Genomic DNA, 23,723 nt, shown 5'->3' with positions numbered 1-23,723 from the left:
GTAAAGAAATAAAAGCTGTCCTCAGGAAGCTCTAGAGAAGAGAGGGCTTTTTTGTTTTTCCCCTATGGGAATTCAAGGACTGCTCAGCACAGGAAGACTGAGCACTTAGACTTGTGAGCAATTCAAATGCTTATTTGCTTTTGTAAGATAGATTTCAGTCAGCTCCAGCATCCTGCATGGGTTCAGGTTATTTATACCCTGTCTGCCTAAACTTCCTCTCACACTAATTGCATCCTTTTTTTGGAAGGGGAGAACGTAGAAAACTTTCCATACTGGCCTTCTTTAATCTCCTAGGTGGGTTATTTTAGGGCTTCCTTTATGTTTTGGAGTGAATTAAATTGCATATGCACTCTGAGAACATCCCAAATGACCGTAGCTTCCTCTATGGTATGTCAGAGGTACCAAACACCAGCCCACAGACACCATCTGTTCTTAAAGAGACTCAGGCTGGTTTCTGTGGCATCAGTAGGTCTGCAAAGTCTAGTTATAAAGGGAAATGAACAGAATAAGTAAAAGCAATGGGATTTTTCTCGTCAGTAACACTGCTAGGGTTGCTCAGGTAAGCACTGACTAATGTTTGTAGCTCTTATGACTGTGAAGAAAAGAATGCAGCTGAAGCTGTCGCAGTCCTCCTGACAGCTCAGTAAATGTCTTTAAATGAAAACTGGAGCAATTATTTTGGTTAGGTGTTAACTCTGAAACTTCATACCAATTGTGATGCCTCTGTGGTTTTTTTTTTGGTGTAGGAGAAAATGTCTGGTGAGCAAGTGTCTGTTTGGGTTCTGTTCTGTTTGAATCTTCAAGAGCAAAGGGAAGCTGGGACAGGCTTTCACATGCTTTTATGTTTGCCTAAGTAATGAAAAACTGATTACCTCTTCAGCTGAGATGGTTTATGGTCACTGAATATTCCTGTGTCATTCCAGTGCCAAGTAACTATGGTCAGAGTTACTTTCAGCAGAGCTGTTAAATGACCACTTCTGTGCCAGAGAAGGCAATTTCAGAGTAATGGAACAGTAACGCTTGGGAAGATTGAAATATGATTGCAAAAATTGAGCTGGACATTGCCAGATATAAAGCAGTGTGCTTTGTCTTCGGTCAGTAGACAAAATTCTTGTTGTGGTGGCCATAATGAAGTAACTGCAGTAAATTAAGTACTTAAAAGAAAAACGCAGTGAATCTCTTGGAGATAATTTCACATCATCTCAGCTACTGAAAACATGAGTTTCTGATAACAAAGTTCTCTTTCGTTTCTGTAGTCCTCACCTCACCATCCCCCTGGATCAAAGCCAATTCATTTTCCTTGCGTAACAAAAATGGAAAACTCGTCAGAAGGAGCAAAATCAGAAGGTGAAAGTAAACCAAAAGGTAAGGCTAATGGAAATGTGCATCTGTTGCTTGATAGTCTTTGGTGAAGAAGTATTTGGTTGTCAAAAGTGATCTGTTTTCCCCTTGTTGGCAATATACTTCTGTGTATACTGCTTTTTGTGCATAATGTTCTTTACCTTTGAGAAGTTATTCAAATGCAAAAGTGTCTGAAGGAGTTTTTGTTTGCATTTCAGTGAGAAATCAGTTGTAGGGTTGTCTCGCAGAAGCAAATAAGGCAGCGGTATTAAGTTTGTGTTAATTTGTGTTGACGTGCTTAAGCTGGCTTTCATTCTGCCTAGCTTTTAGTGGCCAGCTGGGATGCTGGAAATCTGTTGTTGCAGAGCAGCCCCCCAGCTTGGTTTCTGTTCCTGGGTGATAGGAATGATGCTGTGTTTACTCTGGAGTTGCTCGTGTGTGTGCTGTCCATGGTTGTATGCTGGGTTTCTTGCATCAGAAAGTTGTTGTTCCCTTGAAGTCTATTCTCCAGGTAGCCTGGTTCCATTTACAGTAATAAAAAAGAAAAAAGATTTTTTCTCTGAGAATTTATGACTTTGTTTAACTACTAAATTGCCTAGCTTTATTTAGAGAGCTACTTTTTTTTTTTTTTAAAGTCAACTCAAAACTTCTTTTGGGAGTGCCAACCCCATAAAAAAATTGTGATGTGTTGACAGCTCATTTTGCCTAGTTCCAGGGACAATGCTTTTCAGCTCCTGTATTGGAATTCCAAGTGTACTTTTCTTTTATGTAGAGATCAGTTATTTTTGCATAAATGGGTTATTTTACATGGAATGCATCATTTGCAGAGTTACGAAAACTTCAACAAACAGCTGGCTTTTCGCCTGTCTTTAGGGGTTGTGTAATCTAGCAGAACAGCGCACTTGAAACGGTGGGTTTGTACAGCCAAACCAGGGTTTTGGCCGAGTTCTAACAGCAAACAGGACATCTGTGCCACTTGAGTCATGTTGCTTTATTTCGTGGGATAAATGTATGCATGGCCATGTTTATAAACAGCCGATTACTGTTTAGGAGTGTTTAATGTAGTGGGGTAAGAGTAGTTAACACTTCAGTTTTGCCATTCCAAAGCATATACAGAAATAAGTTTGTGTGTGATGCATTTCATGGAAATCGATGCTTACTTGGACTTTATCCTGATTTTGAAGTCTATTAGGGATTTTACTTTTAGTAGATTAAAATTTTCAGCTTTTAAACCATTCCAGTGCTATTGCTGGAAGTGCTCTTCCTGCAGAGCCAGCAAGACAGTGTGCAGCCCAGAGCATTGCGAAATTTGGCTTGTCTTAAACTTTGCATAAAAATTAACCCAAGTCTGTCTGAAAAATCTGGGTGTTCAATACCAAACATTCAAAGCATTCAGTACGTAGCTCCTTTCATAATTTCAAGTGCATTTCATGCTACAAGTATAGAAATTGGACTAATCCGGTTAGTCATGCTGAGTCTCTGCTGCCCAGATAAATATTGTAGGAGATTATTAGTAGATAATACCTATAGAAATAATTTGAAAATATCTTGTAACTTTTGAAAGAGCTAGGTTTTCTTTCTTAATGTTTTTATTTTAATACAGACTGTACAGTTTATGCATCGTCAGTTTTGAGAGAGTTTAAAATAATCTGTGTTCAGTATGTTAACAACAGAGGTCTCCTAAAATATTCAGACTTGTGTGCCTTAGCTATTTCTGGGAAGCTTGTTTTGGCCTCTGGTGCAAATATGTAAAATATTTTGTTTAAAAAATAAAATAGAAATCTCCACTTGGTGATTTCTCCTTCCCCCTTTATGTCAGAGGACATTATCTGTGATTCCTGCTACTGCACGGTCATCCCTGAGTTCTTGGAAAGGAGAAAACTTAGTAAATGTTTTAATAAAAGGTAGTTCAAAGTTCAGATTTATTACTTTGTAAGCACCATATGAAAGCGTTAGAAAGTGAAACTGGACTTCTTTATCTCCATGACTTAGAGAATATCAGGCTCACAAAGTAAGACGGTGAAGTGGCAAATTGTACGTGCTCTTAATGAAGGTGGGTGGATTTTTTGGGTGGAGCTGACCACCTGGATGGGCAGAAAGATGCAGCCTGCAGGGTTCAGCACTTGCTGCCTCCTGCCTTCTGTGCAGCTGGTGCAGAGGAAAGTCCTTCCTGACATGGTTTTTGTGTGCTGTGGGACACGGCAGGAGGAGAAGTGCATGGAGAAGGGAAGAAGCAAAGGTTTGCGTAGTACAGCGGTGCTGGCCGACTCTCCCAGCAGCAAGGAAATGTGTGCCTTGTTACAGAATTGGGATGTGTACAGGAGATGGCTTAGGGTTGTGCTGCCGCCTAAGCAGGGGTGTATGCTGCTGCTCACCTGTGTGTGTTGTCCAAGTCCTGGTATGTTGTGGCCGCACGATGGTATTCTTATTGCCCTATACCAAGTAGAAAGACAGGAATTATTCTTTCTGCTTTTACAGAAGGGGCTGTGACTGTCAGTTTAGTCATTCAGTTGAGCTGTGGTTTCAGGTGGTTATAGCCAAGGATTTCCTTTGCTTTAATTACTTGTTCTCATTGCAGAATTTCAGCAAATGTACTGCTTGGGTATTTGAAGTTCCTGTAATCTTATGTCACCACGAAACAATTATGTATATTTAATTAGGCTTATTATAAAAATCTCATATAAACTCGCAATAAAAATCATGAATCAGTCTTTCGTCTAAAGCAGCAGAACTGAAGGCAGTGGGGATCAGATATGTCAGATAAGCCGTTACAATTTTAAGTGAGCGGTCTGCTGTGGATAAAAATATTTTAGGGCATTATTCCCCTGACTCCGCGAGGATTTATCTCCCGTTCTCTGTAAATATTGCTATGAACTTGATTTTCTCATGATGTGAATGACACAGTGAACACTTTGTAGAGCAGCATCAGATGACTGGTCTGGAAGGGAAGGGTGATTACAGTATTAATTTCTGAGCTCTCCTTTTGGATAGCACAAGTAAGCTTTTATGTACTTTACTACCTGTGGTATGCAAATGTAGTAATTACGCTGTGTCGTTCCAGCCAAGGAATATTGCAGGACATTATTTTCCTATGAAGGCACAAATGACGAACTGAGTTTTAAAGAAGGCGAGATTATTCAAATTATCACTAAGGTAAGATGTTCAGTCCACTTTAACCACTTGTAACTTTTGTAAGTTATGCACAGGTAAGTAGAATATAGACAGGAGAGTTTATTAGGTTGAACGAAGTATTTGCTAAAATATTTAAATAATTTCAGATGTTAACACACATACTTCTGTTATAAACAAACTAAAGTTTCTATCTAGTTAGATCATGTGATGGATTTCTATGTCACAGAATTAATAATTTGTTTTTTTCCCCTTATGTCTTAACTTGGTTATTTTTTCCTCAGAAGTGTATTCTATCTTCTTTCTTCATGCTTTTCAGACTAGTGAGCCTGATCAGTTGCATCAGAATCACTTTTATGTAGTAGAATTGTGTGTTATTCCAACTACAGAAAGTATTTACTGAATGTGTTTCTAGTGGAGGAAGTTGAGAACATTAAATCTAGTGGAGGAAGTTGAGAACGTTAAATATTGTGCATTGAATCATATCTGGTTTTACGTACTTTTCTTCCACTTGCAGATGTTAGCCTTGTATAAATGAGGAAATATAATTTCATATCCTGTATTTTAGAAAACAAAGTGACCAAACATAGTCTGATCTTTAGCTGTTTCCCCTTGCTAAGGTAGCTAAAGTATTCTTCTAAGTAATGCAATATTTTGGAAAAACAATTATATTGTGAGGAACAGCACTTTCAATCTATCTGTTCTGGGAAAAATAAGTATTGATCGAAATATCCTATTGTTTGTTTTAGGATACTGGAGAGCCAGGCTGGTGGAGAGGAGAACTCAATGGTAAAGAAGGAGTCTTCCCTGATAATTTTGCTGTTCAAATACATGAACATGATAAAGACTTCCCTGTAAGTTCCTATATATTTCATCTAGTGTCACAAAAACGAATTGACAGAAATGCAAGGAATAAGACTTCAGAACAAATATTAATACAATTGTGTCAGCTTTTAACTCTGTCTCTAAGTAGCTATAACCAAGAAGGTCTAAAGGTTAAACTTATTTTTAAATATTTAATTGAAACCTGCCTTTTCAGATTAACTGTAATTAAAGAGGCTGATTAGGTCATATAGAAAAACATATAGTTCTGATACTGTGGTGATATGTGTAACTGATGATTGAATTAAACCCTAAATGTTTTGAAAGGAAGCAACCAGTCAGTTCTGTTTTATTCTGTTCTCTAAGTAAATATAAGAACAAAATACTGAATAACCCCTGGGGGACTCACTGGGATTTTTCTGTGTTATGACCTGCCAGTAGGTTGCAGCGTATAATCTTTGGATGGGATTTAGAAATAGTTTTTTTTTTCTTTTTTTTTTTTCCTCCATTATCTCTTGTGTTGACTTAAAGAAATCCGTATTTTTATGTGGTACTCCTTGTTCTTGTAATTCTTAGTCCATGTTTTGTCAAGATTAGTATGATGTTTTGGTTCTGACAAGTTTGTGTACCAAAGATGGTCAAGTTAACACATGTACTTTAGTGGGAGCGCATTGGACTGAGCCCATACAACTTCAGCAATGTTTTTATAAACATCTGAGGGTTAGTAGGCTTTTGTGACCGTTTTATCAGTGAGCATTGTCCTTGGTGCAACCACGTTAGATGGGTGTTCTAGAGCATTTTCATTAGCTGGACTCTGGAGGTGAGGTGGTTTGAGATGTGTCCCTTGAGGTAAGCCGTACCCTGTGATGGGGGAAATTCAAACTTATTTTTAACAGATCAAGGAAAACAATAAGTGGCTGCCTAGTACAGTAGGGTTATTGTCAACATACAAACTGTGACACCTTAATATTTTGCAAGTTTTTAATGGCTGGAGTAGTTCACGCATCTTTCTCCAGTATAAGACGAAGAAGCTCAGACAAATGTTTTTCATATAAATGAAGTGCTTGTTGCATAATTAAATAGTTTTCATGATATTTAGTTTAGAACTCTTGTTCAGTGAAAGTAACCTTTTTTGATTTTAAAGTTTACCTGATTACTTTTTGATACTTCCGTTGTACTAACAAAGATTGGGATTTACTTACTGAAACTGAAATTAAAACGGGTGTGACTGGAGCAATTCCTTGGACTAGATAAGAAGTAATTCCTAATTTTTTTTTGTACCTCTTCTGCTTACTCTTGCTGCTGAAATGCTGATCTGAGATTTGAAGAAACTGTGCATTTTGTTCACATTTTTTTTAGCAGGTTGGCTGGGAAATACCAGATGAATTTTTCCAGTTCTATGTCTTTGCTTCCTGTATGGGATTGCCATTTATGAAATGCTTTCAAAAGAGCTGTAAATAAGCTGGACACTACCGTATGCAAAACAGAAAGCAAATGTGTTTCTGTGTTTTGATAATCTGTTTTGTTTATGTACTTATTTTACAGAAGCCAAAGAAACCTCCTCCTCCAGTTAAAGGTCCAGGTACGTAAAATATGCCTGCTGATAGGTGTCTGAAGAAGTACTGAGCTTCAGAAACAGTGCATGTCTTCAAAAAAAAAAAATAAATTCAGAAGTAGCTTTGTATTTCCTAGTAATGCAGCTGCCCTTAGTTAGAGGTTACCTTTTTATGCCTTATGTATTTTGCTGCTGCTATATATTTTCCCAAATTATGATGGAGGCTACTTCAGACATTTTAATACGAGCCTACAGTTTGCTGGGCTCAAATGAATGTTTATAAATGGCATTACACTCCTTGCAAAGGGAAAAAAAAATACAAACACAAATTGGTGTGTATCATATTTTTAGATAGTGACTAAGATAATTAAAGCTCTCAGAAACACCTATGATTTGGTATTTTGGTATTTTACATGCAGCTCCTAAACCTGAGTTGCCAACTGGAGAGAAGAAATTCCCTTTGAGGACTGAAGAAAAAGGTGAGACCCGTTTACTTTATAGTGGATTTCAGAATATATTCCTAAAAGTAAGGTAATAAGTTTTAGTTTAGCTGCTCTATGTGATAGGTATCATGCTTAGGAACATGAAAGCTTCTGAAAACTTGTGTGATAAAGAACAGTCCTTTTCTGTGGTAGAAGAAACGATGCAGGAAAATGTTCTCTTGTATTCTGTTGAAGGTCAGGCTGAATAATTAATTATATGTGGTCTCCTCTGGCCTTAACAGTTACGTATTTAGATAGCAGTAGCATTTTACTAGAAAAAATGTCCGTCTATCAGTACAGTGCTTTACTGGTGAAAAATAACCATGTTGATACTAGCAATCAAACTGATTAAGAAATTTTAATGTAATTATTTTTTAATTCAATAAACGAGCAGCTCTAATCTCAACCTATCAAACCATATATTTTTTTATGCATGTTAATCTTGCCTTTAATTGCGATCAAAAATTGGCTAATCAAAAGGTAAAAGCAATATTCCCATAACTATTTTTGTGTTTTCAGTGCAGGGTGCTTGTTGGTATCATGTAGTAATTTTGTCTAATATCAATGGCTAAGACTGGTATTTTTATTACAATTACTAAATGCTTATCTTTAGTCAACCCTTATTTCATTGTATAATAAAAGCTGAAAAAGTGGCATGCCATTTTTACAGCAAAATTGGCTAATTTCTGTGCTCATAAGGAATCTTGGCTTTGAGTATTACCTTCATCCACTTAACTGTGGACAGTTTTTATATTCAGATTTGAGTTGGAGCAACTAAAGTGAAACCTGACTGATGATAATTCAGTAATATAATTTGATGGCAGCATTTTTTGCCCTTATGAACTTGCATGTTCGTACAAGTAATAATGCATAATTCTTGATTTCTTTCTCCTCTAAAATGTAAAGAACTGATCTCCAGTAATACTGCCACTGGGCATTTAGGAATTTAAGCCTTGTATCAGTATCAGTAGGATCAGTAGACAGAAGTGAGCCTCGTGAACAGGGTGTTTTACACAGGAGAGTCAGCACCACCAAGCGGCAAAATTATGTACTGTCCTGCTACTTCAGAGCTTTATTAATTTTGTAACACTGTACTGAGAGACAGCAAAGGACTGCCTAGTAACTCTGTACTAAGAGAGACTGCCAGCTACATAGCATTGGTTTTGTTTCGTTTGCATATCTCAATGTTCGAAGGTCCCAAATCAAGAATATGATTCTGTTTTGGATGATGCTTTTTTGTTGAAACCTCTATGACCCATTTTTCAGAGTGTTCCTGGGAAAGAAAATCAGGATTTCTCCATTTTACTGTTGGGCATATGACATACAAGGATTGCAGAACTTTTCCAAAGGGAGTTAGTCATATACAAGCAGTATTTAAAACAAAAGCCCTCTGACTTTTTAAGGGGAGATATGATTAATTCACAGTAAGGGCAAAGTAGTGGCAGTACAGAGAGATTCTTGTTTGTTAGGTGTTCTTTGCAGTGCAATAATATCAATCTAGAATTTCTTTTACTCAGGTGGGCAGCTGAACTCCACCACAACTGCTCTCTCACTCCCCCTATCCTCAAAGAGGAAGAGGGAGAAAATATAAAAATAAGTGACTACTATTTAATGTCAATATATCCATTTTTCACTGTTCATCTGAACTTTAGAGAAAGTAGTTCTAACAGCAGTCACTTTCTAATTGATCAGCATTGAAAGAAACCTAGGCAATGTGTTTCTTAATGTTCTGGTGACTTACTTTGTCAGATGAAAAAGGAGCTTTGGATCAGAAGCCTTTGAAGCCACAAGCTCCTCAAGTACCACCCAAGAAGCCCATTCCTCCAAGCAAGACTAACAGCCTTTTGAGAGCAGGGTTTCAGCACCCAAAACGTCCAGAAAAACCTGCTTTGCCATCATCTGCATCCAAGTCAGTATAACTTTATATAATGTTATATACAATATATTGTATATATTTAGTGTGGTTTGTTTTTCTGCCTTCCTTCACAACTGAGGTGAGAAAAGATGTATGTTTGGAAGGCAAAGAGGATATAAGGGTAAGTTTGCACTGCACCTACCAGTTTATCTTTTCTTCAAGTGTTATCAATATGAACTTAAAACTTCCTAATTCTTTAAGAAGCTGAATCCATCTTGGATAAAATATTACAAGATAACCATAAAGCAGATCAATTTATGAATCTAGTCTGCTTTGCTTTAAACCAGCCCCCAAAATAAAGAAGCTAAAGTAGCAATATGGTATAAAAGAATCTCTGGATGTTGTACTTGAGAAAAATGTCATTGTGTTGGAAAAGATTTGAGTAGAGTCAAAGTCCAGTGTTTCAGAGTAAACTAGAAGAAGAGGAAGAGTTGAGCATAGTTCGTATCCATGCTGAAGGTACTCAGCATGGCTCATGTCCTCTTTCATGGGGAAGAAAACAGTGTAGAGACTGGAGGTGGTTCTTGGATCTGTCTCGAGTATTCTCAGTTGAGTTTACTGGACAAGTAGGGAACAGAATAGCAAGCAGTTGCTCACTCTTAGTTTCACTTCTCTAAATTTCTTTATCACAAGTGTGAAATTTTTTTAGTGTTTTACCAGCTTTGCATCAATACAATCCCTCCTTGTACCCAACCCCTCCTGCAGTTTCCCTCCTTTCTGCCTCCATCCAAGAATTTGCCAGATTCTTACCAACAACAGCAGATCCATGTTGACAAGTAACTGTCCCTTTGGGATATTCAGCTGACTTGAAAGAACCACGAGAGAGTGAGATCATGATGAACTTGGCCTTCTACCAATAAAAGAGCAGACAGCTGCTACCTCAAAGAGCTTGCACCCTAAATACCTGCAAATATACAGAGTGGCAACAAACATTCTTTGAGTTTTGTCTTTTCCCTCCAGCGAATCTTGTATATCGTGAGCCAAAAGGAGTTAAAGGGAGAAAACAGGTGAGGGCAGTGAGGAAAGGTGCAGACTTTGGAGGGTTGACTCCAACAGCCATCTGCCAGAGGACAATCTAGGCAGCTGTCTCTGGTCACACCCTGCACAGCCCTGGAAACTTTGGGTGCTTGACTGAAGGGTTAGACTGTTGCAGCTTTCATTCTGTGTAGGTTTCCAGTTTGTAATCATGTCTTATCACTTGACATTTTGGAATGTTTCTAAGTAGAGATCTTCCCATCTTTGACCAAAACAGTGTTCCCCCTCCCTCATAGTTAAGGATATGAAGGGGTACATGTGTGCAGCTAAAAGAGACGCTGTAGTAAACTGTGGTCGTTTAATAATTGCAAACTTAAAAAATATAGAGGGTGTTTAAAATAGGTTAAAACGTCTGGAAGTTTAACAACGCTGTAGGGAGATTAGGCTGTTAGCGCTTTTCTGCTGTAATGGATTTTGAAAAAAGAATATGGGCGATGAGTTTATGAAAGGGACACATTGAAGCTGACAACTGGCCTGTCTACATACTGCGTTTTTTTTACAGTGACATAAATGATGGCACGAATTGTAAAGGAAAAGGTCAGCTCTTCATTTTTTTTGGTCCTTGGATGATGTGACTAGGCATGAAGGACGCATGGTAGAAGCATAGCCAGGCATACCAGACGTAAAAGACACTTTATTCTGTACCCAGAAAAAAATAACTTGTTCTTGATAGCTTTTTTTCTTTACAGAAAAAAAAAAAATGATTTGAAGGAATTTGACTATTTGCTTCTGAAATATTTCAGGAGAGATTACGGAAGGTGCTATTCAGCTATCTTGTTTTCTCTTGCAGTGAAGTGAGATATTTTAGGTTAAGTGCCAAAATAAGCTCTGTAGTAAATGCACTAAAAATTTTGGATGCTTTTCCAAGGGGATTGTACATGTCTGACAGCTCTACAAAAGCTGCAACAGAAGAGCTGACTTCTATAATACTAGAATTTCTCTCTGAAAAACTTTTAAGCAAGGATTTAAAAAACCGTAAAAGCTGTTTCTGGGGAGGTGTGTCTTTTTCCTTTTAATTCTTATTCTTGGTGTGTTTTGGTTTTTGGTAAACTATTTAATGTTACTATTCATTACTAGGTGTATTTTTGCACTTTTCTTGTTACAGATCTAATGGAGAAGTCGTTTCTCTTCGACCAAAATCTGAAATTGAGCCAGTAGCAAAACCAAAGTTAGACTCTGAACAGTTACCACTTAGACCAAAATCAGTAGAGGTAGATTCGCTTGTGGTAAAGAGCTCTCGAGAATCAGGTAAGAAAACAAACAGTTTTTTTCTGGGTCTTTCTGTTTGGATTGCAGTATCTTACAGGGTTAGAATAAGGTCATCAATTTACACAAAATACAATGGAGTATAATTGTGCCTGTTAGTAGAAAATCTTTTTTTTTTTTAAAGGTTAGTTGTAAGATAGCTCAGGGTGAGAGTTAGCAAAGGGTGTGCAGGTGTCAGTAGGCTATTTGGAGGTGGTTAAGCTCACAGTTAATAACAGCTGTAGGAAGGAACATAGGTAATAGCTTGTTTTTCTAATTTGAAAGCATGTTTTTTGCTATCAATTTTATCTTGCGTTTTTATGAAATTGTTTTCCTTACTGACTGGTTCTGTTTGTTCTTCTGCTCTTGCATTTTAGATAACTTTTGCATTTTTAGCTAACTTGCCTATTTTCAGTAATGCCATTAACTTCAGCATTCTGTAATTAAATTCATAGCTACAATAGATTGCACCTTTACTATACCTTAAATTTGGGCCAGAGTAGTATATTCTATGTTTGAATTTCATATTTATGGCTTTGCGTAATGCACCTTGAACCAAATCTGGTATCTTTTTAAATCTGAATTTGTCTAGTTAAAACACTGATAGCAGACAGAGTACCAACATTAATAATTCATGTAGCCTGATTGCAATATAGTTGTATTTTGTCCTTTTCTGACAGTACAACTGATTTCTCTCATCTGTGTCCATCTTGTGCAGAGTGTGTCTGCTGTGGACACTATTTTTATGCTCTGAATTGTTTTTATTGTGTGATTAAGCACTGCAGAAGAAGCTTTATTGTATTGTACCTGCAGTGTTTGGCTTGCATATTTCAACACAACCTTTATTCTCAAAAAAAAAAAAAATTATTAATAATACATTTGAAATTTTAGTGTAAGTTGATCTTCTAAGGACAACTACGATATACAGGATGTAGAATAGCTTGACCTAAAAGATAATTAAGTTCACCCATGAAATAAATCATTCATCAAACAAATGAAGCAATTTTTGAATAGGAAAGAGTTTTTCTGACTTGTTCATTAAGACTCATGGCATTTAAAATATGCTTCCAAGCTGAAGTGCCCTATGTGAGGAAATGCTAATTCAAGTATGCTTTCAATTGCTATGGTTTGAGCCCACATGATTAATAATTAATGATACATTAATTAAAACATATTTCATTAATTAAAAATAAAATTATATTTTCCTGAGCCACAGAAAGTTGGACTTCAGTATTACCATTGAATGTTCCCGGAAGTATTTATAAGGGCCTTTGTTTATTCACTTGTCAAACACATAAATGTTGTGCTATAGCTTGTTTTAGAAGTTTTTACTTGGCAGTTTAATTACTGCCGCTGTCACTCAAACATGGAGTTTGAGTGAGGGAAACACTTTCAGGCCACAGTAAGCTTTGAGATGAAAGATTGATGCCTCACCTAGCCTTAAAAACATAAACTTTGCCCTGTTGCTCAGAGGTTTAGCCCTAGGATTATGTTGGCTGTATTACCATGTTGCATAGTACCATTTATCCCTAGGAGAAAGCTCTGTGAAAAAAGATGGAATGTCTTTTTTCCCTGGGTGCAGTTATCTTGAAACCTTTTAATAACCAGCTTGGCAATGTAGTAAACATCGTACTAGATATTCATATATATAAGAGCAACATTTTTATTTTTTTTACAGATTTAAAAAAAAAAGGGATGGGGGCAAAACAAAACACAAAACTATTTGATCTTATTTGCTGACATAAGATTTCACAAGCTCAAAGAGAAATTTTAGTATTTATATGCCTAGATAGAAGGCGGGGAAAAAAAACAGCATCCAGTGGCTGACAGAAAATAGCCTGTGATTTGCAGTCATCAGCACTGTGTTTCTAATAATCTGAGAAGTGTAAATCCAGAATGGGTTAATTCTAGATCTGGGATAAATTACAGTGAATATTCAAGGCTTTACTGTCAGACTAGCTTTTGCAACATCTAACAAGGATGGAGGACAGAAACTTCCAAAATCCAGAGATGCTGGGCAGAATTTGCAGCACCAGTCCTGTGGCACCCTCTGTACACTCTGATACTTTGGCAGGGGATTACTTGCAGAGCAGCAAATAACAGGGCCTGCTCGTACTGGTGAAGTTTATCTGAAGTAGTGATAATACCCTGCAATTTGTATGTTCTAGGAAAGACCTAGAAGATGTGTTCAGTTTGCTAGAAGCAGATGGGTGAGGTCTGTTCCACTCCTTGGTTGGTGCAAAGCGAGCACAGGAGGTTTGGGCAGCACCAACAAAGTCAAGGAGCTGCTATTTGAGGAAAGTTTCAAAAGTAAAACCACCCTTGTTTAAAATGATCTGCTTAAGTTGATTTAGGTTTTATTGCTCTTGTGAAAAGGAACTAAGCTCCCATCAGTAAAACGTGAGGAACCTCATGCTTTGTCTCTGCATCCACTCTGCTGCTAAAGGCATAATGCTCAGTGCAGCAGCTAATGGCACACAAAGCTCTGAAGGTATTTGGGATATTAAATTTAAGACTTCTGGTTCGTGTAAGATTAAACAGACATTAAAATATGGGGGAAAACATATGGCTGGCACTGGCGCTTTTGGATATTGTTGAAGGTGTAGAAGTTACCAACAGACTTTCTTTTTCTTCTGAAATGGATGATTTTTTAGTAGACCAAGTTTTTTAAGTGCGCTTTTTTTTTTCTTTTTCAGTTTATTTTGACAATTAAGTTTGTTCATCACTTCAAATTTAGGTTAAGGAGCAGCTGTAGATATTCTTTATATTCAAGAGAGGGAGGAAAATGTGGAAAAAAAGGCAATAAAAAGACAACAAATAACCTAGGTTCCAGCCATCAGATAGGGAAGGACAAATACTCTAAAATACTCAAACTTTGATCATGTTTAAATTCCTTCTCTTGAAGCTTAATTTCAAAAATTGCATAAATGTTTCTTTGTTTTATTAGAATTAAAGTTCTGTAAACGACCTAAAGCTGTAATACTAGCATGCTGAACATTTAAAGCAATTCTGTTTCTTCTACAAATGTTTCTTTTTCCTGCTTTGTAAAATAATTTTTTTGTTCAGAATCTTTTTCTAGACATTCCTCTCCTTGACTTTTCTTTCCAGATTTTGTTTCCTATCCTGTTTGCCATGTTTCCCTTCTTACGTGTCAGGAAATTACCCTACCCTTCTCCATTTTGGTAAGATAACAATCTATAAGGCAATCCAAATGTTTTATGCCATACACCTAGCCTCTTCTTAACTTCATAAGCGTAATTTTCAGTTGCAGTTATTTGGGTTTCAATTTAAAATGCTTTTTCGTTTATTTGAATGCTTGTTTTCCTTAGCTGTTAAACAAGAAGTTACTTCAAATATATTTTACAATGAGGAGTGTATGTACAGGTGAGGAAGGAACAAAAAAGACAAAAACAAAATACCCTTTTCTCAGTTTAACTTCTATCAGTCTACTGATGAGCCAAGCATAGTATTTATAGTATGATGTATTCAATATTTATAGCACTTAGATTTAGGTTGAATGTGTCTGTCTTTCTGTGCACACAAATTATGTTATTGTGATTTTTTTTGGCACTGAATTCTCTAGTGTTGGCTATGTATTATTATGAGTCTTGTAAAATAGCATTTATGAAAGTTACATATTGGGCAAATAAGTGCTTAATTATAGCAAATAATTTATTATTGCTTGACTTTAAACGTCAATATTCTAAAGCTTATATCTTTCCCATAAGTTTTGGGGATTCAATCTCTGGAGGATGAGTAATAGGAAAAAGGTCTACCAGCTTTTTCACTCTGCAGATTAACATGAGGTATTGTCTTCTGAAATACTGGGTATGTTTTGCTTTTACCATGGGTTTTTAAATCCCAGCAAGATGAGGTATATGAACCCCTTCAGCTTTGCTCCTTTTTGTGAAGGCTTTTTAAGAGAAACTGATACAAATACACTAAAACATTGACAATTTTTAACAAAGCCTCTCACCTAACTGTATCTCTTAAAGCACCTAACAATTCTATAATGCGTTTATCCAGGTTAAGCTTGCAGAAAAAATGTTTCTAGTAGTCTTTCCTAATTAATTGTTACAGGTTAGCTTATCTTGCTCATGAAAAAGGTGTTCTAGCTCAGCCTTAAAATAATTTGTGGACTCAAATTATCTCCAGATGTATGGTATTGCTCTTCTGTCACAATGACGAGGTTCCCTGTTATGATTAATCGCAGACAGTCTTTAAGAAAGTTAATTGATACATCACTTTGTTCACTGAAGCGGGTGTAAATTGTGAAAATGAGGTGTGTTTTATCAGTATCCATATTGGTTTCAGTGGGGCCAAGATTCCTCCTAAGATACTTAGGAAAGTTGATTTAAAAAATAATAATAAACACCTGCTTCCAACCCTTATTTAGCTAACGTACTGGTAATATTTTAGGGCTGAGCTGTTGAGTGAGGTATACTAGTTTCTATTGGTAAGAAACTGGTGAGAACCTTGGCTTTTGTGTCATCCCACTATCTATAATTTAAATTATTTACTGCTACAGCCTTGAATATCTCTATACTCAAGGTTTGTGAAGTTCTGGAGGTACATGTTATCTTAAGGTGTCAGTTACTGATATTTACTTTGCTCATGGAGACAGGGCTAGCGTTGCAATTGTAATAGTAATTCAATTTACAATTCTTATTTAAATTTGTTTGTTATTCCTGCAGAAGGAGGATCACAGAAATGCAAAAATTGTTGTGATGGTGGGGAAGAGGGGAGGAAATGTGTCTATTTTTCCTGCCTTCTTGTTACCTTTATATTAAATACCTAACCTACATACATCAAAATCTGAATCAGGACTTCGGTTAGTGCTTTGAGCTTACTGAAGATTGAGTAAAAAACATTAATATACACTCCTAGATCACTGCTGCATGATTTCTAACAAGCTAAATGATTTATTGGCCAAGACTGTAAAATAAATACCTTAATAGTCATTTCTCCATCATCCTCTCTTCCGTCAGCCCCTTGCCATTCATCACTCTTCTGTTTCTTCCTACTTTGTTCTTCCCTGTTTTTTGTTAAATTGTAAATATAGTTACATATTTACAAAAGACCACCTTTACATTTTCTTTAATAAAATTGAAAAGCAGCAAAACTGATTGGTAACTGATAAAGTTGCAAATTCTTATATTTCAAGGCGGCAACAGATAATGAAGTATGTAAGTCCAGATAGGTTTGAAAGATGTGAATGTTTTAAGGGCTTAAAAGACAGTAATGTATAATAGTAGACATTGAAACTAGTTAAAACTTTCAGTAGAAAGCTTCTACTGAATTTATTTCTACAGGTATAAATTAGCTTTGACAATGAATGAATAAAACTTGAATTAATCAGATGATTTTAATTCATGTTAACTTTGAAGTGGTATGAAAGCTCTGGCCGAGTATTTCTATGGCTTTTTCCTGTACTGACCTCTTGCTGTAGTGTCAAAATGAGTGAGAAAGTAGGGGAAGAAGTGTTACGGTTTCTGCTTGAAATGATGCACTGTAAAACTAAGAGGTTGCAAAACAAACAAACAAAACCAACTAACCCCCCTTCCCCCCCCCCCCAAGTTTGAATGTTACTTCTGGTATCCATAGTAATGCTTTCTGGCATTTTAGTTAAACATTTAGTCTGAAGAACAAGTTAATGATTTTGTGTTGTAAAACCATATGTAATATCTGTAATTTATGTCACTGCTTTAATAATAAAAATAGATAAATTTTATTGTATAGCTGTTAGTAGGTAAGTATTGGTTTTATTTTTTTTGTGGTAAGAAACCCAGTTGTTAACTAGATGAATTACTTATGTTCTGCTCTACACATTAATAGATTTTTCTTAAGGTTGTATCTTCCCATAGGGTGTAAAGAACTTCTTCTGATCAGGGGTCATAAGGAGGAAATAGATTGTGGAATAAAGCAAGACTTCATCTAAGAGAGTTAACCTAGACTAGAGTTAAGAGTGTAAAGAGAATAATCAGCAAAGAGATCTGTGTGCCTTAAGAAAGTATACAAATAGGGTTCTAAATTCTAAAATATTTTATTATAGACTTGATGGAGTCGTGTATTTTCTGCAGACAAAAAAATATTGCATACGAAAAACTGCACTGTACAAAAATATCTGCAGTTAATGTCTTGTTAACATACATAAACCTCTGGACGCACTTTAGCAACTGAGAGGAAAATAAATATGGTAAACTCCGATTTTGATGTTTTTCATGAGTTGGGCAGTTAAAAAAAAAAAAACAAAACATTTTCAACTCAAAATTGGTTTTAAGTCCTCTCAGAAAACAGTTTAAGCTGCATTTTTTCTCCAAATACACTAGGTCTCTTTTATGCTGCCATGTTGACACTACTTCTGTTGAGAACTTGAATTCAAGTGGTAGTTGAATCAACTCTTATTTTTTTCAAGGGGGAACATGTGACTTCTCAGACAGGTCAAAGTCATGTAGTTTTACATGGCTTGTTGTCGTATATGCTGAAAAATCTTTGAAATGATAAGAATCTCAAAAATTATTACTTTTATTTTTTCTCCATTTTATAAAAAAAAAAAAAAAAAGACAAAAAGGAGCATAGTAAAACTCCTAGTCTTGATGGTGGTCTGTGTTTTCATCTTTCTCTAGATCTATTAAGCTTTGATGACGTAATAGCTACCTCAGATAATCTATCTCACCCTACTGCAAGTCGACCCAAGATGCCTGGTAGGAGGCTGCCTGCACGTTTCAGTGGTTGTATTTCTGTGAGTATATCGGTGCATTTTTTCCAGATGTGAACTAAGAACTAAATTCCCAGGAAATAGAGTTACACTCATAAGCAGTCATATGAGCCATTTATCAGAGAGTGAAATGCAAAATGCTCAGAGGTTGTTTGTATAGATTGTCTATAGGGATATCTGTTTGCAAGTAGAAGAAAGTGTATGTAAGAAAAACAACGCAACTGTATTGCACCTGAGGGAGTCTTCCTGTTCTGTGGGGTATTACTGTGATAAATCCCCTAATCTTTCAGTAGCACCAATGATATACTAATGGTTTGTAGTCTTTCACTTCAACAAAGTTGTAATTTAATATTATGTTGGAAAAGTGATCATATGTGCCAAGGCACGAGACAGAACGAGGTAGTGTAGAATCCTTGTTTATTTTACATATAAATATATATATTATATATATATAAATCATGTGTTTTATAGTTTGGTCATGTCAATTACTATAGACTGTTAACTGCCTTGTCTTTGTATTATGGAGGTACCTAAAGGCTCCCAAAAGCATCAAGTATTTGTTCTATTAAGTACGGTAGAGATAATGGCAAATCCTGTCTAAACTTACTATCTGATTTAAATTCAGATAAATTAAAACTGTAGGGTAGGAAAGTTCTGAGTAGCAAGGAAAGAAACCCATAGTAGTCTAGCAGTTCAAGCTTTTATCTATCATGTTTTTAGAAATACATAACTCTTTTCTTCCTTGTTCTGAAAACCTTTTTTGTTTTTGGTATTTTTGAATTGTTTATTTACCAGTCAAGTGAAATCGACAGTGCAGAAAAAAAACTGAAGGTGCAGAAGGAAGAAGAAGAAAGTGCCAAACCAAAGCCAGTTGAAACAAAAAAGGTATGTCACCAAGGAGCTAGGTACCAGGCATCTAGTTCTCTGTTCATCTTGCTTGTATTTCCAGTTTAGATTGATGCAACCATCTAAATACAACTGATTGTATTTAAATGCGAGCGAGCCATGTCATTTGGTATAGAGTTCATATTAGAATTTGTAATATAAAGTTAATTTATACCTCAGTATAAAGTTTTGTTTTTCAGTTCTGATAATCAGGTAGCATGAAACTATGGTATTGTTTCTCACATAAGTTTCATGTCTGATTTTTAATCTTCTGACATGTAAAGCAAACGAGCAGATCAGAAGACCACATGGTTTTTGTGGTTTTTTTTTTTTAAGTGTAGAGAACTGCAGTGTGTTTTGTTTAATGGCTACAGGAAGTTCAGTGCAATGCTAAATAAACAGCTTTTAAAATAACTGTGTATTACATACGACGATAGTCCATTTGAACTGGGCATTCCTTTTAATCTTTAGGGTAGAAAATAATGGAAAGTTGTATATGTACAGCTAATTGTTAATAGCTAAAAAGTATATACAAGAAGATACTATACTAGTACAACTTATATACTGTAAGTGGTTAGTTCATAAAGATTGTACTTCTTAGCCTTCTACTGACTTACTTTTTCAGCCATCTGTGTTGAGTCCACCAATTCCATCTTCATCTCAGAGACCAAGTTCTGCTATACTCAACTTTTTTCCGGGAGAAGTCCAACCTAAAGGAGAAACAGAGAATACACAAATACAAACACCTGTGGAAGAGCTCAGGACTCAGATTCATGATTTGATGAGTTTAGTAGACACACTGAAAAAAGAACATGGGTAAATATTTTTCTTCTCAATCTGCAAATAGTTATACACTAACATCTTTAATGACAAAGATAAAGTGTATTAATACTAATGTTCAGAACTTATTCCTTCAGAAGTTGATCCAACTAAATGACCTAAATATATACCAATTTGATGTCAGAGTATTTTTGGAATTTGTAAACGCTTTCTATTCTACCTTGTGCTCCTTCATTCATAACTGCTTTTTGAAAATATTTCTTAAGCAGTTGGTACTATCACTGTAAGGAAAATTAGATAATTCTCGTGGTGTTTAGTGTACGTACATGTGCTAGCATTGTGTAATAATTGCAGCACTGACGTGACTGGTAGGAGGGAAAAGATTACTGAGCCTTTTAAATTCAGTCATGATGGCCCCATCATGTGTGCACGTGGGCAGGGTTGTGTTTGGCAGATGATGTAAAAGAAAATTGGTCTTTACTGTGTTTAGGCAAATACAAATCTGCAGAAATTGTATTTTTCTCTCTTTAGTTGGAGAACACAGGCATTCATTCTTGTCCTATCAGAATGATGAGTACTAACTAAACCAGTTGAGAGGCTGTAAAGCATCTGGATCAGTTGGCTTCCGAAGTAAACTAGTAAATTATGAGTTCAGCAGATTAATGAATTACTTTTTCAGTGATGTGATGATCATTCTTAATATTTTCTTATCTGACTCCAGTTATGAAGTAAAACAGAACAGGAAATTCCTATTCTTTAGAATATTCCTATTTTTTAGAATATGTAGAAGTTGAAAGGTTACTTTAAGTTACTTTAAATTTCTCTCTCCAAGTAGGGGATAACTGTAAAAACATTTCTTAACTACACTACTAAAAATTGCGATTAAAAGTTAGGGATAGTTGCATGGTGATTGCTAAGAGGCATTGAGAGTTGTTGGAAGCTTCTGGTCCAGTCCACTAGTGGGCCTGTAATTTTATGTTTTATTTATAAGATATAGTATCAGATTTACGTTCGTCCCTCTTGTAAAATTTTAAGGCCTATGCTTACTGTTCTCAATAATATTTTCTTCTCTAACTTGGATTTCTGCTATCTTAAAAACTGTCAGGAGAGAACTGGAAAAAATAAGGAAGGATTTGGAAGAAGAAAAGCTGAAGCGAAGTATTCTGGAGGTAATATTAATAACTTAAAAGGAGAAAAAAATTAGAAGCACATATAGAGTGTTCAAGAACTTGATGCTGAAGGAAAGTCTTAATGGACATGCTCAATCTTTTGTGTACTGCTTTCCTATTGTGTAGTTGAATGAATGCCTCATAAGGCAAGTATTAAGAACATTCACAGTTCATCTTAGTTCAGTTTTGCTTACCTGCAATGCAAAATAATTATTTTTAGTTATATGTGTGTTGGGATGTCAGTCTAGTGTTGTTAGATTCTGTATTGTACCAGAAATATGTCACAACTGGATTTACTCCAAGAGAGATGATGAATATTTTGCTTTTGTGGATTTTAAAGGACAAATTTAGTTTTTGTAATCAAAAGAAAAATAGGAAGAAAGTCATCTTTCTTTAATTCTCTATTACTTGTCTAAATAGAGTCAAAAAGAATAGAGCGCATCTGAAAAATTCCCCTTCATGATGAATGCCAGCCCCTTAGTTTCTTCATGAAGGCTGCCTGCATTATTGTATAATGCTGTTAAGTGGTTAATAAGTTGAACTCATTATAGAAAAATATTCCAGTTGGATACAAAAGTGCATTATATTTGTTAAAAAGTACTTTTTACTGACTTTAAAGCTGCTTTAAAAACTTCAGAAGAACTTCTGGCAAGTTCTCTTTTTAAGGCATCTCTAAAGCAATCTATGAAGTTGCCTGGAATATGTGCTGGGAATGAAAAGGTACCAACTTCCTAGTATCTTCTAAATTCATTTGAAGAAATAAAGATTAACCATGTCATCATATTTTGCATGAAGGCTGCCTCAGGAAGTCAGTCTGAGATGATGCATTGTTATGCAGAGACTTGTTAAACAATTTCTCAACTCAGTTTTGTTAAATGACTATTCAGAGTGAGATTATCCAATAAATTCTTGTTTGTTAAGCAACATAATATAAAATCAGCTGTAAATATTAAGCTGTCAAATGCTTCCATTTTGTTTGCTTAAACATTTGAGATTTCAAGGTTGTTATTTTGGTGAAAGCTCTGGAAACTTTAGGTTATTGCTACTCTACTGACTTTTCAAAATATCTGTTTTCCAGGCTGAAATAGAAAAATTGAAGAAATCAGTGATGTCTACATGAGACACCCATGGACTTGCTATCTTTAACTTGCCAGGAATTCAAGCTGAACACAAGCAGAACTGACTCTTATTTTGTAATAATGGATGCTGGTGTTCTACAGTCTTAAAGAAAAATATAGTAAAGAGGAATATAGTCTTTTATTCAGAGATAAGAAAACAAAAGAGAATAATGGTGTAATTTTTTTGCCAATATAAAAGAGGCCTTATTTCTTACTGTGCTGGAATTGCAGACCTTTATTTTTTGGTTTGCTTGAAAATACTACTGAATCTGTATAAAAAGGAGAGGGAATTCTTAATAGATTTTTATTGAATACCTGTAGCTTAATTTTTAAAGAGATCTATACTATAAATAGGGTGATCTATCTTTACAAGTAATCTGTAAAATAATCTATTGGGAGGGACGGAATAGCTGTATCGTAATTGTAGTCACTATTTTTCCCCTACATGCAAAAAGGGAATATTTGTATATTTTTTAATTTTGGCAGTCTTACCCAGGGTTATGCTGTTGTGCCTGCCTGCAGTGAGAATATTAATAATATGCTGTTTATAAGTTGAGCAATGAGATAGGAATTTGTTAATGCAATGAATCGGATGACACACCTATGCATTGTAGTAAGAACGGATGACCTAATCAGAGTAGTTTAGCAGAACATTTTGTCACTTGCACTATTGGATTAAAAAGGGATTTAGGACTGCATCACAAAGTTACAACAAAAGTAACTTTTAATACTACAAAATGCAAGAAATACAGAAACAAGGCTAGAATCCAGTCTTAACAGAACCTGTTGTGCCTAAAATACTACAGCACACAATGTGAAAAAGTAAACCTTAACTCACAATGTCTGTGCTTGTGTGTATCTAAACTGAAGTCATCAGTCTTTCTAGCGGTTAAGTATGCATTTTGATCTGTTATTACAGTAGTCAGTTTTTGTTTATAATATGGCTCAAAATAAATCACTTTGGAACTTTACTACTCTCAAAATGTCTCAATATTTATATATTTATGCCATAAACCTTCTCAGTGTATTGTGTACTTCTAAATTTAATTACATCTTTGTATTTAACGAGTGATTGGAACGATTGCTTTGACAGCACTGTGCTGGCATCCAAGACAGCATCTTTCACTTTTTTTTTTTTAATAGAAAATGGTTGAAATCTTGTGGACTGCCATTATCTTTAACCCCTGAGCTCAACACTGTGCACCAGAATAATATACAGATAATATTCAAAGTTGTGGGAGACAATTATATGTATTGCTCTATTCACTTGATAAAAAATGAAAAACAATTTTAAAAAGCCAATCAAATGTGTTACTTCTGTTAGTAACAATCTTATCTCCTTTTGGTCTACTGAAATTTAAATGACAAAAACATACCATATTAGTAGACAACTTAACCAATAAGAGAAATAGTTAAGTTTCTATTCATGGGAATAGCCATAAATACAGTAATTATTTACTATGTCACTTGAGCAAGAGATACGGAAGTGAGATATATTCTTGAGAATATGCTTTCTCAACAGTTGATGC

At 35.6% G+C, this 23,723-nt stretch overlaps 1 protein-coding gene across 3 annotated transcripts in view; it reads left to right on the top strand.

Moving 5' to 3' along the window:
• The window catches only part of CD2AP (CD2 associated protein), a 73,853-nt gene extending 50,688 nt beyond the window's left edge, over positions 1-23,165 (top strand). For 2 of the 3 annotated variants that reach the window (XM_068678783.1, XM_068678784.1), the window contains 12 exons: positions 1,257-1,365; positions 4,403-4,494; positions 5,220-5,324; positions 6,838-6,874; positions 7,267-7,326; positions 9,079-9,238; positions 11,385-11,527; positions 18,151-18,266; positions 19,038-19,127; positions 19,753-19,943; positions 21,013-21,076; positions 22,155-23,165. In XM_068678783.1, coding sequence (XP_068534884.1) covers positions 1,257-1,365; positions 4,403-4,494; positions 5,220-5,324; positions 6,838-6,874; positions 7,267-7,326; positions 9,079-9,238; positions 11,385-11,527; positions 18,151-18,266; positions 19,038-19,127; positions 19,753-19,943; positions 21,013-21,076; positions 22,155-22,196 — 1,209 coding nt within the window. In that variant the 3' untranslated portion in view covers positions 22,197-23,165. Of the gene's footprint in view, positions 1-1,256; positions 1,366-4,402; positions 4,495-5,219; positions 5,325-6,837; positions 6,875-7,266; positions 7,327-9,078; positions 9,239-11,384; positions 11,528-18,150; positions 18,267-19,037; positions 19,128-19,750; positions 19,944-21,012; positions 21,077-22,154 lie in introns of those variants that run through there. The other variant, XR_011095421.1, reaches the window with a different exon arrangement.
• The last annotated feature ends 558 nt before the right edge of the window (positions 23,166-23,723 follow it).

Source organism: Anas acuta, chromosome 3, assembly GCF_963932015.1.
Source record: "Anas acuta chromosome 3, bAnaAcu1.1, whole genome shotgun sequence".
Classification (NCBI taxonomy): domain Eukaryota; kingdom Metazoa; phylum Chordata; class Aves; order Anseriformes; family Anatidae; genus Anas; species Anas acuta.
Note: the sequence above shows the minus strand (reverse complement) of the source record. Positions and strands in the feature narration are given on the sequence as shown.